Genomic DNA, 17,836 nt, shown 5'->3' with positions numbered 1-17,836 from the left:
CAATATAGTTTAACGCTCCACGCTTTTATTTATAGTCACTGATGCCTAAAAAAGTTATTTTCTCCTTTTTAGTGGAATTTAATATTTATATTTAATATTTAATAAATTATTTAATAAACTATAAATTAACAAGCAATAAAATAAATAAGAGTTTACGTTGAACATTTATTTGTCAAGCAACTTCAGTACAAGGATGCAGGTACAAGTTGTCTCGAAACTGTTTTCCCACGAACGCCAACGGTGGCCCAAAACGAACGTCTCCGAAATCCGTTCGTTGAAACGCCAAGCTTTGGTTCTCGACGGGTCCTCGAACGTAACATATGTTCACACTGTCCTCGCAATTTAATTCTGCAATGAATCCTTGCGGAAACATAATAATACAGGAGGAACAGGCGGCAACCGTTCGTTTCCACGCTGTCGATTCGGAACGTTGCGGGTTGGTCTCGCGACCATCGGAAACAGTTCTACTATTCGAGATTCGGAAGCTATCGATAAAAATGATTATTGTCCCGTTCGCGTTTAAATGTAAACGTTTGAAGATCAGGCGGATAGTAATTGTGGATGCTCGAAGGCAATTTACAACCGTGTTTGCCGACGATCGAAATATATATATATATATATTCATTATTATTGTCCTTCACTTTGAAAATACATATTTGGCAAAGATTGCGCAACAAGATCGGGGAACGCGCTTCGATATGTTCGCCTCCGGGCTTCGTGAATTCCCTTCTAACACGAGAACGCCGCGTTTGGAAACAAGATCCACCGTCCAGCGTGATAACAATCTGTATTTTCCAATAAACTTATTATATATTCGCATCCATTAGGCATTCTCCATCGACGCACAGCGTTCGGACACGTATGCGCCTAAAGATTCTTCGCTCGTTATATATATTCACGTTGCTACCCCGTTCTCGACTACATTAAGGCAGACTTTCAAGTAATTGACGCTGACATCGACTTTACTTGATAATTCTCTTTCTCGTTATCGATAGACTGCGGAAGTTAGAATTCACCCCGGGCCCTACGATTTCAAAATAAAATGGAAAGTGTCCGAGAAAATTGCTGCGTCAACAATATTCCAATATCGTTGAAATATTTATAACGTCGTAAAAAAATATATCGTTGTATTTGGAAAAGTTTGTAGAAGAGAGTTTTGAAAAAAAATTTCACTGCTTCTTCAAAATTAAACTTCTGAAAAACTGAGGATGTTGCATAAAAACCACCGATTGGTTATTGAAACGTAAAATTGGTGTTGTATATATTTAATGATACCAATTAGAATACCAAATTACCGGAACCATGTTCAAAGCGATACAAAATCGAGATAATAATGGTTCAAACAATCGGTACAGGAAACGAAATAGAAGCTGTAAAAGATAATAATAGTTGGAAATTCCGGTTCTTCTTAACAGTTAAACGGAAAAAAGCTTTTGCATAACCGTCTTAATAACTGGATATTAAAACAGTTTGCAGGTAATGATTGCAAAAAATTGACATTAACACGCGTCGACTGCTAAACGAATCACTGCAGTAAAGTCTATTCAGTATTTGACAGGTATTTCAATTACGAAAGCATTCAACGTTGTCCATTACTGGTCAGAACATTCATCGTGGTATGTCTGATTCGAATTTAGTAGATATATTTATCGATTCAGAAGAAAAATTTCTCACAGTGGTACCAATCGAGAAGCTTTATTGACTTTTCTGATCCAGAGGTAACGGTACGAAAATATATGTTTCTTTAGCAGGCTTTGTTCGAAAACAAGAAACAGTCGAGAGCGAATTCTTAAACGTTAGACAGATAGGAATGAGTATCACATAAACGAATGAAAAGCAATCCGCGTAATAAAATGTTCGCACATCTCTTTCCTCGCACGATCGTCCGGTGGTCTAACCCTTAACGCTTCGATAGCTCCGTTTCGGAGACGTCTAACGTTTCTTTAACTAACTCAGATTTGTTGATTAACGCTCCGGCTATTTTGTAAACAAATGTTATCATTGGAGACATCTAACCCATGAGTTGGTTACACAAATATTAGCTGTCGCAAATAGAATGCGGATCTTTATGCGTTTGTGACGCTTGTAAATCTGTGAAGCACACGAAAATATCAACAAAAAACAAAGACATCTCTGAGCAGCCTTAGAGAGGGTTGATCAATGGTAATCTATAAAATAAGGGTTCGCATAAAGATCCTCAGTCTAGTCAGAAATTGCTACCATAAAAATTCGAGGGTACATCCTTACGTCCTCTTCGAAGCAAATAATACTGTAACTTGTGGTCGTTGTCTATCTAAGTAAGCAACGACCGTTTCACTCGCCAAATCTCTGCAAACCAGATATATCTCGGTTCTAACGCTAGAAAATGCCACGTAACACTGTCCTTCGGTAACAGAATGGTAACTACATAAAAGAGACGGCGCAAGAAACGTACGAATAATGTATACAAAAATATAAATATCAATGGGAGGAGAGCACGTTGCAGTAGGTTTCAAAGAAAGGGTGGTAGCCATCCCGTGGCAAGCCAGTACTTAAGTTAACTTAAGTTAAGCGGGTTGACACGTTTCCAAGATCGCAAGGGTGCGGGATGCGTCTTCTCATTTCTCGATAATGCAAAGATGAGGTTTTTCAGTAGTGAAAAGCACTAGATAAAAAATCAATCAAGGTCGCGATCGCCCTCAAAAGTCCTATTTTTAGGTTCACGAGGCGTAATTTGCATTATTCGGCAGCATGTAGCTGTCGCAGCTTTATGAAAGTAGCTACATATGCATAATGTAAATTACGCGTCCAGTGAACAATTCAATGTTTGATTATTAAAAATTATGTATATGTTACATAGGGGCCATAAGAATTTTAGAAAGGTGGGGCATCACACAAAAAAGTTTGGGAAACACTGATCCAGAGCGCTTTTGACTACTGAAAAAGCCCATGTTTGCATTATCGAGAAATGAGAAAGCGCATCCCGCACCCTTGGAAATATCCTGGAAAAACGAGTCTACCCCCTTAAGCGTAGAAACGAACGAAATATTGGCCGTGTTTCACGAAAACGATAGATTCACGGCGACCTTGATTACCCGTCATCGCGTCCATTGATCCTAGGGCCATGTATTCCTTTTCCTATTCTACGTCACGAGGTTCACACGCATACACGCACGCTCACACGCATACACGCGCCATTCATGTTTCCCATGAAAAATATCCTATCTATAAAGCTTCGTTTAAGGTAGCGGAGTTCGAGCCGTGGTTTCCACGGTTTTCCTCGGGTCAGGGTTCTCGTTAGTCGTCTGCTCTTCCGCGTTTTCCAAATCCGATTTGCGCATCACCGCGTAATTATTCAGGTATTCCACCACTTGCATATGGCCGAACGTTTCTGCCTCGTCTATCGGCCGCTTTCCCCATCTGAAATGCAACTCGCGATTAGCTCGGATCAATTAACAATGTGAACCCTCAAACTTCACTTGAGAAGTGTCTAGTCTAATCAAAATTGTTTTATTTCAAATGGATCTCAAAAGACAAGTCCGTGATGAAATGCCATGTATGTATATTGCTTATCTCGGTAAAAAATATATTATTATGGTCGTATTACCAATTATAATCTTTTTTTAGAGCGGTTCGAAATCTAAAGAGAGTTATTAAATGAAAACAGAATGCCTTACGTTAAAATATGTATTTTGTAAAAGTATTTTTCAGATATATCCTTCTGTATAGATTATTGCATGGTGTAGAGAGGGAGGGAGAGGGAGAAAGGGTCCCAGCTAGAACCAGCATCGATTGTATTGTTTGATAACTTTTTGGAATTGCGTATAATCATGCTCACCTGTCCTTAGGACTGTCGGGTACTGCACACTGTTCGATCAGAAATTCAACGCAGTCGATATGGCCTTCGCTAGCTGCTAAATGCAGGGCTGTCCTACCGTCGTAATCCGATAGTGTCATGTCCATGCCGCTTAATCGATGCCTATAACCAAAGTGTGATATTGTACAGGGTATTTCAAAATTATGTCGCGACCACTATAGCGTGATTCTGTGCCTCTGGATCGGTGGAGATCTGTTACGAAAATGTACCGCGAAATTGACCTTAACCCTTTGCACTCCTCTGTCCAGTGTGACTCGACATTAGCGATAGAAAAATGTAAATCAAACGGGTTTTGGATAGAATAAATTCTTTCATATGACGCGTCGTTTTCGAGAAAGACTAACAATCCGTCAAATTCGCGTGCCTAGCGTTCTTAAGAAGTAGAATGAGTCGATCATGAACAGACGCATCGGACTATCAGACGATTCCTATTCAATAGCACGCGTGTTCGTCGAACTTTCAAACTCAATTTTCTTGAGAACGACGCGTCATATGAAAAGATTCATTCTATATTTTCGACTCATTTTCCCGTGTAGAATCATCCCCTCTACGTTTATACCATCTTGGAACACCCTGTAGATATATGAAATAAAATAGTTTACGAAACTTCAAGATCGTAAGAGAACGGATGATACGAGACACAAGGTTCCTCTGAGACTTTTGTTCGTTGCGATGAGTACTAGATCAATCTTTTATCTAGCGTTTTTGGCTACTGAGAAACCCAATTGTTGTATTATCGCGAAATGAGAACGCGCATCCCGCACCCTTGCAATCCTGGAAAAACATCGTGTCAGACTCGTGTTGAAGATTTTGAACACAGTCTAATAAATATGTATGTTATTGATCTTCTTTGAACCGAATTAAATTCTATTTTGGTTTTGTTAATGAGTAGATATTGAAGAACATGTAGGTATACGATAAATATCAATTTTCTCCTTTTGTAGGAAATCACGAACTACGAAGAAAGTTCTAATGATTGAAACCGTAAAATCAATCGTAGGGCAAGGGATTAAGGATTAGCTTTGTACCTTAAAGTTCTTTATACATATAATCAACCTATAAACTGTAATAGTATTTCTTGATCGAAACGTTTTCGAAGAGATGCATTCTAAAATCGGACATTTCATGTGCAACAACCTAATTGTACCATCTGATCAATTTCAACGAACCTTCTCAACGCGGTGACATCGCCGCTAGCCGCGCTGAACAGCAGATTCACAATGGAGAGTCCTTTGGTCTCGTACTTGTGCCTCCTGGGATCCTTTTTGTTTGTCGCGTGTTTTAGGTTGTCATACCTGTGATCATAGTAGGTGCTACACTAATCGGGACGGGATGGAGAAACGACGGGAGACAATGAAAATAGCCCAAGTTACGGTCGGCCGGTGGATGGTCCGTGTTCCGATTTTGAAGGCGCAGACAGAGAGTTTTGCGGGCAGGTTTGTTTGTGCGGGTTAACGTGTAGAGAGCGGGTCGTGAGAGAAAAGCAAAGGAAGGGAAATAAACAATTGATTAATGTGTTGTCACTCGGTCGTGGTTCGATTAATGTAAAGCCTTGATCTAAGAGAACGGGAACTGCAGGATCTACGAGAAACGAATATTCCCTCCGCAAGAAGCCCGAGCTGCCGAACAGTGTAAACATGCCGCGTAATCCGACACGGGGTCGAGTATATCGGTGTGAACCACTACTCTAATCCAATTACTAAATTTCTTGATTTCTCATTATTTCTTTATGGGACTTTCACCAACTTCTTTATGGCATTTTTCTTATTCAAATTACACTGAACACGATATAATTCGAACTGCATTTAGTGGTTTAATTGGCGCCATGGAGTAAGTTTAGGACGTAGAAGAGAATAGCGAGAATCAGCGGTCGCGATGGTCGGTAAAAATTAAAAACTTGTTGTATCGTTTAACCCGTTGCCGTGTACCAAGTGCAGTTGAAATGTTTAATTTCCGAGTTAAAATAATTCCGAGTGCAAAGGGCCTCTAAAATCGTGTCTAGCGTACGATCTAAGAAATGTAAACAAAAAATTGAACGTGAGGGTTTGAGGCATGGTGGAAATCTGGCGCCTTCGACCACGCGCGGTCCGTGTTTACATGCGCTGTCCTTTTCTACGTTCGGTGCGGTCGGCGAGGTCACAAAAAAGAAGAATAGTAGAACCACACGATATAAGAGACAGCGCGGACCCGAGGGTTTCTCTTACATCAAGGCTTTACTGTAGTAGATTCACACAAGCGTTAATACATATGCCAGTGGAATCAGAAACTTGTTCGCGCGAACAATTGAACCGCGATTCATCAACTCGCAGCGTTCACAATATGTATTATACATATATACAGGGTGTACCAAATAAAGTATTACAAGCTGTTTTCTCGGAATCTAATGAAGATATCGACTTAATTTTTTTTAAATTAAATGGTTAGTAATTTAAATTAAATGACCGCTTTCACATTGTTTATCTTTTAATTATTGATATTATAAAGATGCTTCCGTTAGAAATTATTCAATAAATGTCATTATTCGAGCCCGTATTATTATAAAAATTGTGAAAAATCTAAATGAATTCACTGTTGTAATTTTTATAAAACAAGATATGTATATCCGATACATTTTGTATCCGGTATGATTAATGTTAAGGAGGGCTGATATTTTTTGGGGCAATTTTTTGGGAGAGAAAGGAGGTCCTCGAACTCAGCGTTCGAGAGAACAGCTTGTAACACTTTATCCGGTACACCCTGTACAATTAGTGTAGAAGTGTTTTCGCATTGCGGCGAGAGTGTGTAATCGTGTACGTTTAACTCGGTTGAGACTAGAAGCTTTAAGCAATCCGGTCTTTTCGAGCAACACCGACCCCCGTACCTGTGGAAATTGAACTCGGTGACGAGTTCCTCGCAAAATTGCACGCCTCTGCACGAATTGCCAAGAGGATCCAGAGGTGGAGACCACGTGCAGATTCCCATCACGTTCGGGATGACCACCAGAAGACTTCCCGACACTCCGGATTTCGCTGGTATCCCGACCTGCAATTATATCAATGTCTTCCATCGCGATTTTGTACGAAGTGCACCATTTAACCCTTGTGCAGTCAACCAAAATGTTGACACAAACTCTATGTATAAGAATCACCCAATAGGAATTGCTGAACAAATTTATATGACTTTTACGAAAGAGTATTACGCAAAAGTGGCTACAACAATTACAAGAAAATGTTCACTGTCCAAAATAATTCATGAAAATTGTTCAATTCTGCAACGTTCACACAAGAATGCCCCTTTAACACTAAACCTACCATCACCGGTCAAAATGACCAGTTCCAGACTTTTCATTTTACGATTATTGACAGAATAAAAATGGTTTCATAAGGAATGGTTGTACAGATATCTTTAGTGGAGCACATATTACAATAGAAGCTGTAAAAAGTCTAAATAAAATCAATCTTGTCATTTTCATAAGGGAAAATATGTACCGGTCACTTTCAAGGCTCGGTAGGTTTAGTGTTGAACACCCGAAACGCGATTTGTTCAGTTTTTACTTGTAGTAGTTACCTTGAACGCAAACTGTCCACTGTAATCGTACATGCCGCAGCTGTGCATCAGACTGAGGACATCTCGAACGCTGTCAGGCTTCAAGACTTTCTCCTCGGTGATGGGACATATACCACCATTGGCGAGGGTGGCTCCCATAACCGCCATCGTGTCACAATTCGCTTCCATGGCGCAACACTAATATCAGAGTATCGTTATACAGGCTGGTTCACCAGATATTACCACCTCGATTTTCGTCATTATTATTATTCGTAGCGAAGAATGTTTATTGTATAAAGTTGTATGGTTTCGAGAGATGCATACGTCAGTGTTGCGAGTTTTTCTGTAGGTGGACGCACGTAGAGAATATGAAGCTTCATCGATTTAAAAAACCATTTAAAAAAATACTAATGACCTTCATATCTCTTCGAAACCATTCAACCTGATGTAAACATCTTTCGCTACGAATAATAATAATAATAACAAGAATCGAGGTGGTAATATAATTTTAGAATTTAATTTTAAACGAAAAAAAAATGCAAGAGAGGAAAATTTACTTGAAAATAGAAGTCCATTATTTCTCGCAAGTTCGTCTTGTCCGGGTAGCAATTGTGCTCCCTCATGTAAAAGCCAAGCGCATAGTTTCTGTCGGCGGCCTCCCTCTCTGATAAAAAGACAGCATTGTTGAAGCCCAAATTCTCGCCTCCTGCCAGCCTCTTGAAATAGTTCATCGTGAAGTCGAACTTCTCCGCGAGCGTCATCTCAGGCTTGATCAACGACTTCAGCAGGGAGCAGACCAATATCGCGCCGGCGTTGATCATAGGATTATGAGGCTTCTCTGGGGAAGTGTATACAAATGTATCCGAGTTCTTTTGAAATCCTTGAAAGTGTCTACTCGCGTGGATTAAGGGAGTAGCTCTTGCAATCCTGGAAACGAGTCTACCCGTCTACCCCCTTAAGAAGAAAACAAGCAGCGACCGAAACTCACTGTTATAATCTAGCACGAGCTCGTTGAAATTCCTGCCGGACGGTTCCTGGCCGACATACTGATGGACAACTTCCTGGCTTAACCTGTCCAAGGCTATCGCGTAAGTCAACGGTTTGCTGCAGCTCTGCAGGGTGAACGGAATCGACGTGTCGCCGATACTGAACCTCTGTCCATCGATCGTGCAGACTGAGACACCCCAGTAATCCGGATTCATTCTAGCCAGTTGAGGTATATAGGAGGCGACCTTGCCCTCCGAGTTCGATTTGCACTTCCAATAGAAGTCCTCGATGTGTTTCGTGAAACCCGACCAGTCCGGTATGATGAACTGATGCCTGAACGCTCTCGAGATCAACACTATATTCGGGTTGATGACCCTGGAACACGAACGCAACCAGCACAAATCGAATAAGCATACCTGTCTGAACGATTTTCTACCGGCTATACCCTTGTATACAGTACGGGGAAAACGGTGTAATTTCACCGGGGTGGCCTCACCTGCGGAATTGTTCTCTATTCAATTTCTGCGTCTCGTGAGAAACGCCCTCGTGACCTCCCGTCTTCAAGTGTTCTTTTCGCAAATTGTCTGAGAATTCTTGAAGCCTGGGGTCGTCGTTTCGCAAACCGGTCGTCCTCAAGGCCTTGAAACACGCGAAACAAGATAATGTAGAGCGTCGAGGGCAACGCTTCTCTTCTCTTCTCTTGCCTTGCCTCGCCTCGCCTCGCCTATGTACTAGTCTCGCGTGCGAAATCGTGTTATAAGAACAATATCAAGCTGTACTCACGGCCAAGAACTTGCCAACCGGTAGCAGGTCGGTTTCTTCGTTTTTAAACATGTCGAACAATACATCCTCGGCGTTTGTCGCTTGATCCTGGTCTCTCGTACTAAAACAAACCGAGGGTTTCGCTGACTATCTTCTTAGACTATAGCGTACTCTTCTCTGAGCAATCGAGCATGCAATTTTATTTACTATCCGGTGCGGAATGATCAAAATATTATACAGTAGACTCTCATATAACTCGATCGAATAATTCTATAGAATAGCTGTATACAGGGTGTTTCCTCTAACGCGACGCACGATTTTTCACCCACTTGCGGTCATCTGACAAAAAAAGTTTTCGACAAGAGTTGCAGGGTACAGAGTGCGCAATAGATACCAGTAAAAAGAAATATCGGAAACAGTTTGTTTTCATAGCGAAATCGAGGTCACCTTGGGTTTTACAAATGGGAACACGTATATTTTTTTGACAATATCTAGAGGACATCGAGACGAATTCAAAAAACACATATTACATGATATTTTTACTAACATATTACTCGATTTGCAGTAGTGGAAATGTGAAATGTTTTGCTTTAGTAACCTCTTCGCTATCAAATAATGTTTACTATGAATACGAAATATTTCACAATATTCACGATCGAATATTTTCTGCCAAGGGTAGTAGAAAGTACTTTCATTTTGAGACGGGTCATTGACATTCGTGCCATGCATTAGCTTTACAACAGGCACGTCAAACTTTTTTACCAGAAAGGGCCCCGTTAAGTATTATAAATTAATTCGTGGGCCGCAATAGAAAGATAACTGAAAATAAAAAGGAAATGTGGTGGGGCCGCAAACTATACTTGTCGACGGGCCGCGTGTTTGACATGCCTGAACTACAACAACGATACACTAACAACAGCAACAACAACACGTTTCATACGGTACTCACTACATGTAATGGCTGTCATGAATGAAGCTGTACTCGCTGTAAAAACACAACGAAAAGTGGTATCAGTGGACACTGTGATCGAAATGATTACCTAAGGAATCGCGCCAGCATCCTCTTAGACTTGTAACCTTTCTTCTCGAGCCAGATGGAGCACGCGACCTTCGATCGGATCGAGTAATCATCGGGGATGTTGATCGGCACTAACGCTTTGCTATCCGCCGAATCTTTCTCATCCACCGTGACGCAAGGCACAACGATGCTTAAACTATTTTCCTTCATTTTCCCAAACTATGTAGTCTTTGTTACAGTCACCGAACTATAATGTAGTCACAACTGTCGCGAGAGAATTGATTCCGCGCAAGAACCTCTCCAGAGCTTTGTCGATGTCCGCGGAGATCAAAAAGGAACGCGATCTTATATCGACGAGAGAAAACGAGCTACGACCCCACTCGAACAGGGAACCGCGATCCAAAAATAACGGAGGCGCCAACAGGTAACAACGACAGGTGCGAGGCGTGCTTTTTCCGCCTACGGACATCTTCAAACAAGCAAACATTCGTAAATAATAAATCTCTGCGATCGTCACTGGTGGTCGCAAATACTAGCCTGTATCATTTCAAACACAAATATGTAACCTTTTGCACTCGGAGCTCTATTTTAACTCGAAAATTAAACATTTCTTCCTAGCTAGAATATTCCCATTCCCTATGATTTTTTAAATTTTACGGATATCAAATTGGTATATACCTCGTACAATACCGGAATGTTGAGTAATTGATTAGATACCGATGTGTCTTATTGTCATAAAAGAATGCGTATACCAGTCATATTTAGTGCTCGGTACGGTTAGTGTGAAGATCACATTGGAGCCTGATCGGATTTGCGCAGCGAATATCTCGCATGCCATAAATGGCGAATCACACCTATGGACAAACAGTCGATTAGATTCAATTAGAAGGATGGTCGAGTACCACGAATGATAGTCATCTGGTCAGCGTGCGTCAAACTTCGCAATTTCGTCACCGAAACCGAGCACGTGCGTCGAACACGTATTCAATACGTAGATCTGCAGAACACTATAGGTGACTGTTTCACAATATGTATGCTGTCGAGCTCCCATCGTTCCGAACAATTTTTTCGTGTACCCCGGCCTCCGTTCTCGAGATATTTACAAAAAAATACGACCGCCCACTAAAGCGAACTCTTGTCCATTTTAACCCCTTGCCGTATCATTTTCTTTCTGGTACAGAGATTAAAACGTCTTTATCCCGAAAAATTTCGTAGAAGAAAAAAGAAAATTTCTATTTTTCGTATGGCTAGATTTATTTTAATGCTTAAATGAAACAGATCTCTTAATTCTAGTATTAAATAGATTTCGACGAAAGAGTGTCGAGTATTACCGGAAGGAATTATAAAAATCGGCGATATCCTCAGCGTGATGACCACTGACGTTGCAGTTGTCCATTCTTTTCCGTCCAGTCTCGAGGACGTATTCGAACGAACACCAGTTGTTCATCACTTGCGAAGACGTTATCCTCGATTGCTACCTTTATCGCGGTACTGAAACTCCGGTTCCCTAAGCGCGCGAGATCGGTCGATCGATCCAGCAAAGTTATGGAGAACAAAATCATGCCTTCTCTCTGTGGAACGTATTTAAATGCGGAGCAGCGTCGTTAAGACAATAAATTGCGATACTTGGGGTCGGATCTATGAAGATCAATGGTTCTCAATTAATCGGCCATGCAATCCATTACGGTGCACGGTAGTCTGGAAATCTGCTTTCCCCAGGGAAAATCGAATTTTTCCATTTTAATATTTCAAAAATATATATATGTATATATATCCCTTATTTTCTGGGAACCAACTACACTCAGAATTATTTTTCAATATTATTAGTACTTCAAAGGACAGTGTGTGTGTGTGTTCCTAGACTGCTACTTATTTTAATCAATTTTGTTTACTAATTATATTAAATGTAGCTTATATTTGTTTGCAACTAAAAAATAAAACAGTTAAAGAAATAAAGGAAGAACCAAGTACTTACATACATATAAAAACCCGTTTCATTTACATTACTGTATCTCTGATGTCGAGTCACACTCGACAAAGGAGTGCAAAGGGTTAAATATGTGTAGGTTTAAATATTCCATTCTTATGGAATCGGCTTTACTTAGAATATATTTTAGAGACAAAATTTACGGATTTTAAATTGTATATTCGACATATAACAACTTGTTGTAGCTCTGGTTGTATTTTTTGGAGACGATGTGAGCCACATAAAGTGGGGATCATAGTAATATTCATATACTATAAAAAGGACGATAACTTTTTTAATATTGGACCATTCGAGTTGGATTTTTTTTTTCGAGAAGTTAGAATAATTAGTTTACTATGCAACGTGTAAAAAATTTTGTAAGAATTGCAATTGGTCAGTTGTTGAAAAGTGATTGAAATGAAGTTGTTGAAAAATTGTAAAAATTGAAGATGTCGATATATAATTTCTCCTCTAGAAGAAGTAACATTCAATTTAGTTTCGATTTCTTGCAATCGGTGGAGAAAATGTTTATTTTGCATAAAGATCCGCAGTCTAGTTATAATTTTCTTGGAACACAGCAACTTCGAAACAGCGGCTCTCGCGAAGAAATCGACTATCGGATCGATGACTAAAAATAATATAATTATAATATTAATTATGAAGTATACATAGTCTTCTGTAGTTTGGAAAGCACGAATGAAATACAGTGAGCCACGAGAGTATTCAAACGCCCTAAGCATTGATTAACGAAATGATATGCAAAGAAGATTTTCCAAAAATTGTAATTTACAAGGTTACATGCAAAAATAAAAAAGGCACTTCTTAAAACATTTTTATTTGGGCCCTTAATAAAAATTTGAAATATATGTTTTGTAGATCTATGTTTTTGATGTTGTTCTATTTTTATTCAAAAATTGTAACCCTGTGGTATAGTACAGTAGATTCTCGCATAGTGCGATCACGAAAATTGTTTAACCCTTTGCCGTATTTTAACGAGCCACGCTCGTCATGAAGATTATGAACGAAGACTAACAAATATGAATGTTACGCCTTTTATTTTAACTAAAATAAAATAAATGTAACCATATAAAAAATATAGACGTTTTAATGACTGTAACTGTAAAGAGAATGATACAAGGGGTTAAAGAAAATGTAGAAAATGATTAAATGAGTGATTAAAAAAAAGACCATAAACGTACTGTCTCACTGAGACAGCTTAGCCGATGCCTGTTTCTATGTGTAAAGGGTGGTTCTATTTTCGTCATTATTATCATTCGAAGCGAAAAATGTTTATATGTTGAACGTTGAATGGTTTCGAGCGTAATGCAATTGCACCTGATAGAAGGATCGAACGCGAGCGTTCGACACATCAGCCGTGGCGCGATGATTTAGAATTCCACTATACCGCGAACGGTTGAGAACCATCGACATCGATTGCATCGGATTTATTGGTTGTCCATTGTGTTTTACCGAGTGCGTGGATCTATTTCTCCATTGTTACGATGTTCCTCGAGTAAGGAGAACGTGATAAACGATTAGCCTTATTTCGAATACGCAACAACGGTCTGCGACATAAGCAATTGGACTATTGTACGCATCGTTGAAGTTTAACTGGACTAGCTTGGTCTAAACGTTTCCATTTAATCTCCGAATTACGTAACCGAAGTTGAAGGGTATGCGTGCGTTCATCCTACGCCGCAGGGCCGTCGAGATAAATCCGGAATTGCTTTCGGGCAATCTCACAAATAAGATATAGATAACGGCAAATATAAACACAAAGCAATTGGCGACTAGGTAATTCACTGTATATAAGCATTACTGCATTACTTATACAGTAAATCCTCGATAGTCGCAAAAAGGTCGTACACGATGAATGCAAAAAGAAAATCCCCTCCACTGTATTCTATTGTAATATTTGTAGCGTGTAGTTTACGGACTACCCTTATAAATCACGTCATTGACGACCGTAAGCAATACCAAAAGGAATTTCTTTGACAGTTTCCCCACTTCTTAACCTAAAGTCCTACCGACACACCCCCGTGCAATTAAGAAACGCAACATTTCCCCACCTAAATCCACCCTTAACCGTTCATGAAAAACCGAGGTGACAACCGTAGTATTATTTTGACCGTGGTCGGAGTAACTTCTTCCCGTTCGCGGTCACGATTTCGGAAAGTGTGTTGTGTAGTGTCCAGTGATTGTGTAGAAATGTGGTGTTTTGTGCTTCGTCGCTAATAAGTCGTATTCGCGCAAATGGCACTGTCCACTTTATCCGATGGTAGGTTTAGTGTTAAAACAGACGCGAGCTTCACCATTCGGGTGTCAACAAGTATCAAGCGTATTGTAAAACTTTCTCGTTCCTCGCTCGAGCGTTTCAATTTTCAATGCATCGCTGTGCCTTGTATTTCCCTGCGAGAATCGGTTCATTAGCTCGACTGCTCCAATTTTCAAATCACGAAAGAGATACTTTGCATTTGATAAGATACGGATGCAAAGATTTACTATGTAAAAACGATGACAACGAGCATATTCAGATATGTACCATTGTTCTCGCGGTCAATGGCACGCGTGTGATTCGAGTACGTATGCATAGTTGCGTATCGTGTAACACCCATTATGAAATATCATACTTTTTGTATCGTTTGCATCAGTATGAAGCAACAGTAACGCTTTACTTTTGATCTGCTGTAAAAAGTGCTGATCACATCCAATTGAATTAATGGAATACTTAATGGCAGGTTCCTCAATGTATATTTCTCAAAAAATTGAATTTCTTTTACCCTAGTAAACCCTACCTTTTTTACCCTACTCCCCTGAACGTGATCGCGGCTCCATCGAGACGAAAGCTACGTATCTAGTGGTCGGAGATGCTGGCAGTCCGACGAAGTAATTGATAAATAATCACAAGAGAGGTGGAAAGAGTGTGTTCGTTACCGTGTCTGTGCGCGTTCTAATTCTAAGGCACTTCCGAAAGCGGCGTCCAAGTATTTCATAGTTCCGAGCTTCTTCGACGCCGGTACCGCAGCCCGTCTCTGCAATCAATCAATTTTACTATCGTAATTAGCGATGGCGTACGAAATCACTTACCATGATTTATCGCTATGCGGATTTTATGCATTTATGGCAAAATTGGACACGTACATTTTAAAAGAGTGGACATGTTAAAAATATTTAAGGACATCAAGGTATTAGTTTCAGCTTAATAGGAAAATTAAAAGAAGAATACAACTTTTCTTTGGCTCCTGTGTCTTGCAATCAATGCGAACATTTTCTGTTCTGCATAAAAATTCGCTGTCTATTTACCACTAGACAGCGGATATGTTTATGCAAAATAAAAATGGTGTACCTGAATCGCAACGAACTTCAGTGAAGTCGAAGTTTATTTTTTTCTCAATATGTTTAATAGATTGAAAATGATGTAACAGTATTTTTGAATTTTCCTAGTGGTCTTATATACTTTTCTAAATTACACCGACTCGTTTTTGTCATCAATGCATAAAATCTATTGTCTATTTAGTGATCGCAGAATCACGATCACGGTCGTGATTTTAACTTCATTCATGCTATGATCCTGATTTTCTAATCTGGAGCAAATTTCCTCATTGTTATCCCAATTCTTCATCTCGAAACCTGTTATTCCGCGCAAAGCTCCGCGCAGTCTAACAATAAATAAACAACTGCGTTCGAATGGGTGATAGACGACCGCGAAAAACGCTTAAAATAGACACGTCCCCGGAGGATCAAAGGAGCCCGAACCAGGTCGCGGAGACAATGGGCATCGAGAGAAAGGATTGCAGCCGTTCCTCAGACCCAATCCTCGTGTCTCGCGAGCGAAGGATTTCGGGTCGCCGTCGAAGCGTACGAAGGGAGTTGCCAGGGCAGTTCTGTATTGATCCTTCGATGAATCAACCCCAACTGCCCTAAGCCGAAACCTGCCACGTGTAATTCGGATCAGCGGAACGAACACACACGAAAACAGTTTCTCAACCAGTACCGCGCTCCATCCTTGACCCACTTTCGGGGACCCGGTTTCGACAAACACAAAAATGGTTCCCACCCATATTCGTGACAAACAAGGGTAGCAAGTTCGCGCGCACCGAACGTGAATGAACGATGCACAATAGCTGCCGATCATCGACAGTAATTTATTCGCGGAGAAAGATGTTAACGATCATCTAATTGTAGTGATTTGGTCGATCGCTGGTTTGCCGCGAGTCGCCTCTAGAGCGGTCAAGTATTTCTGTCGCTGAAATGGGCCATGGGCCACTGCCACCGCCCACGTGGACGACAAACATGAATAGAATGACGCGAGCCCACGTCACTGTGTGTGATCGATGCCTGCCTTGGTGAAGCAAGAACACGTAACTTCAAAAATATGATCAAGAAGAATCGAATCTCAAGACGGGGTTGTAGACCCGGGTGGGCTACTACGACGTTGGCATACTGCGACTGTTTCTGGCCTGAATAGAGGAGAATGAAGCTCCCAACGAGCACAAATATCCCAGCTATCTGGTTCAGCCCTTCCCGGAAGTAACGGAGTACTCGACACGTCAGGACCACGCACACTTCGGCAGGAAGCTAAACGAAGAGGACCTGGAACGTTTATTGAATCGCCACGAGATAACCGATCACTGAAATCGCGAAAGCAGGCCCAGCTGCTGAATGAATAGACGTGGGACGTCGGATTTTCCACGGGAATCCCTCGGATCAATAACGGGGCTGCGAGAGAAGAGAGGATTTCGCACCTTGTTGCTGATGTGCAGCTTCCTGAGCCCGTTCGCGCCAACTTTCACGATCTTCAGCATCCTCGTGGTTTCGCCGTTGACGGTTTCTTGGTAGCTCTCGCGGAGTAAAGGGGAGCTGTCTCGACGGATTTCGACGGTGGTGGAGCTTCGAGACTCGGCCACGCGATTCAAGGGGTTGGACACGGCTGCGAACACGCACGCGTACGCACGTACACGCTCGGAAACGGTGACGCGAGACCGCCGACCCTCGACGTCCCGATAACTAGGAGGTACTGCGGTATTAAGGGTCGCGGGGACGTCCGCCAACGGGGAGGACCGCCGGCATATAGGGCACATGCGCGATTTAGACGCGGCGCTCCGCGCCATCGAGAAATACGCTACGGGCCGAATCGGATTTTTTGCCGTAGGAAATCAATAGGATACGGAACTGGTTCTCACAATGAGCGTTGGGGATTTTGGGCCAGGATCCTTCGCCCTTCGCGCAGCCGGAGAACGAGGGAGAGCGTTGACGCGCGGTCCAAATCGTCTTGTGCACAGCGCACAGTGCTTCGAAAACGTGCTAACATTCCTTTTTGCGAGATACAAGGTGTGTTCAGAGAAAATAACGGGAATTTTCATCTGACGGAAAAAATGTTACAAAATAGTCTCCATTAGATATTACACAATTATGCCAGCGCTTCTACCTCGCGTAATTTGCATTATTCGGCAGCATGTAGCGATGAAAATGCAAATTACGCCTCGTAAACGAAATAAAAAAAGATTAAACCGACTTCGAAAAAATGCACTAGAAAGTATGAAATAATTTCCATTTAATTGATTGCTCGTCAAACGTACGGCAAGAGGTTAAAATAATTCGTACTCTATAAAATTCTATTCACTTCGTGTACTAGAGAACTATTGTAACTTTTTCCAACTAAATATTTTACTTACTTTTGCCATTCTCGCGTAGCGGTGGGCAGTGTATTATCGCACATTTA

General features: G+C 41.0%; 1 protein-coding gene across 7 annotated transcripts; it reads right to left on the bottom strand.

Annotated features, from left to right (window-relative positions):
- Nucleotides 1-145: 145 nt before the first annotated feature.
- Gls (glutaminase) lies at nucleotides 146-17,210 on the bottom strand. Of its 7 annotated transcripts, none has more exons than XM_076427893.1 (12): nucleotides 16,860-17,210; nucleotides 15,049-15,146; nucleotides 10,080-10,115; nucleotides 9,152-9,251; nucleotides 8,865-9,007; nucleotides 8,370-8,743; nucleotides 7,939-8,219; nucleotides 7,403-7,579; nucleotides 6,717-6,877; nucleotides 5,026-5,169; nucleotides 3,818-3,958; nucleotides 146-3,399 (listed from the first exon to the last, which is right to left on the bottom strand). In XM_076427893.1, exons 1-12 carry the CDS (start codon nucleotides 17,193-17,195, stop codon nucleotides 3,219-3,221), a joined length of 2,172 nt encoding a protein of 723 aa, XP_076284008.1. In that variant the 5' UTR covers nucleotides 17,196-17,210; the 3' UTR covers nucleotides 146-3,218. The 7 variants fall into 7 exon arrangements, with proteins under 7 accessions (XP_076284008.1, XP_076284009.1, XP_076284013.1 ...); XM_076427894.1 differs by having other exon boundaries at nucleotides 5,026-5,151; XM_076427898.1 differs by lacking the exons at nucleotides 15,049-15,146; nucleotides 16,860-17,210 and adding an exon at nucleotides 11,480-15,026.
- Between the last annotated feature and the right edge of the window lie 626 nt (nucleotides 17,211-17,836).

Source organism: Lasioglossum baleicum, chromosome 7 (assembly GCF_051020765.1).
Source record: "Lasioglossum baleicum chromosome 7, iyLasBale1, whole genome shotgun sequence".
In the NCBI taxonomy this organism is placed as follows: domain Eukaryota; kingdom Metazoa; phylum Arthropoda; class Insecta; order Hymenoptera; family Halictidae; genus Lasioglossum; species Lasioglossum baleicum.
The sequence above is the reverse complement of the archived record's forward strand: the minus strand, read 5'-3'. Positions and strand labels throughout refer to the sequence as shown.

What these genes read in the sequence shown, in the direction of transcription:
- Gls (XM_076427893.1), bottom strand. Translation starts at nt 17,195, where the DNA reads ATGTGCCCTATATGCCGGCGGTCCTCCCCGTTGGCGGACGTCCCCGCG. An exon ending in AGCTGCACATCAGCAACAAG is followed by an intron (nt 15,147 to 16,859) that starts GTGCGAAATCCT and finishes GATTGATTGCAG; the next exon opens with AGACGGGCTGCGGTACCGGC. An exon ending in TAATGGACTTCTATTTTCAA is followed by an intron (nt 7,580 to 7,938) that starts GTAAATTTTCCT and finishes CTCTGATATTAG; the next exon opens with TGTTGCGCCATGGAAGCGAA.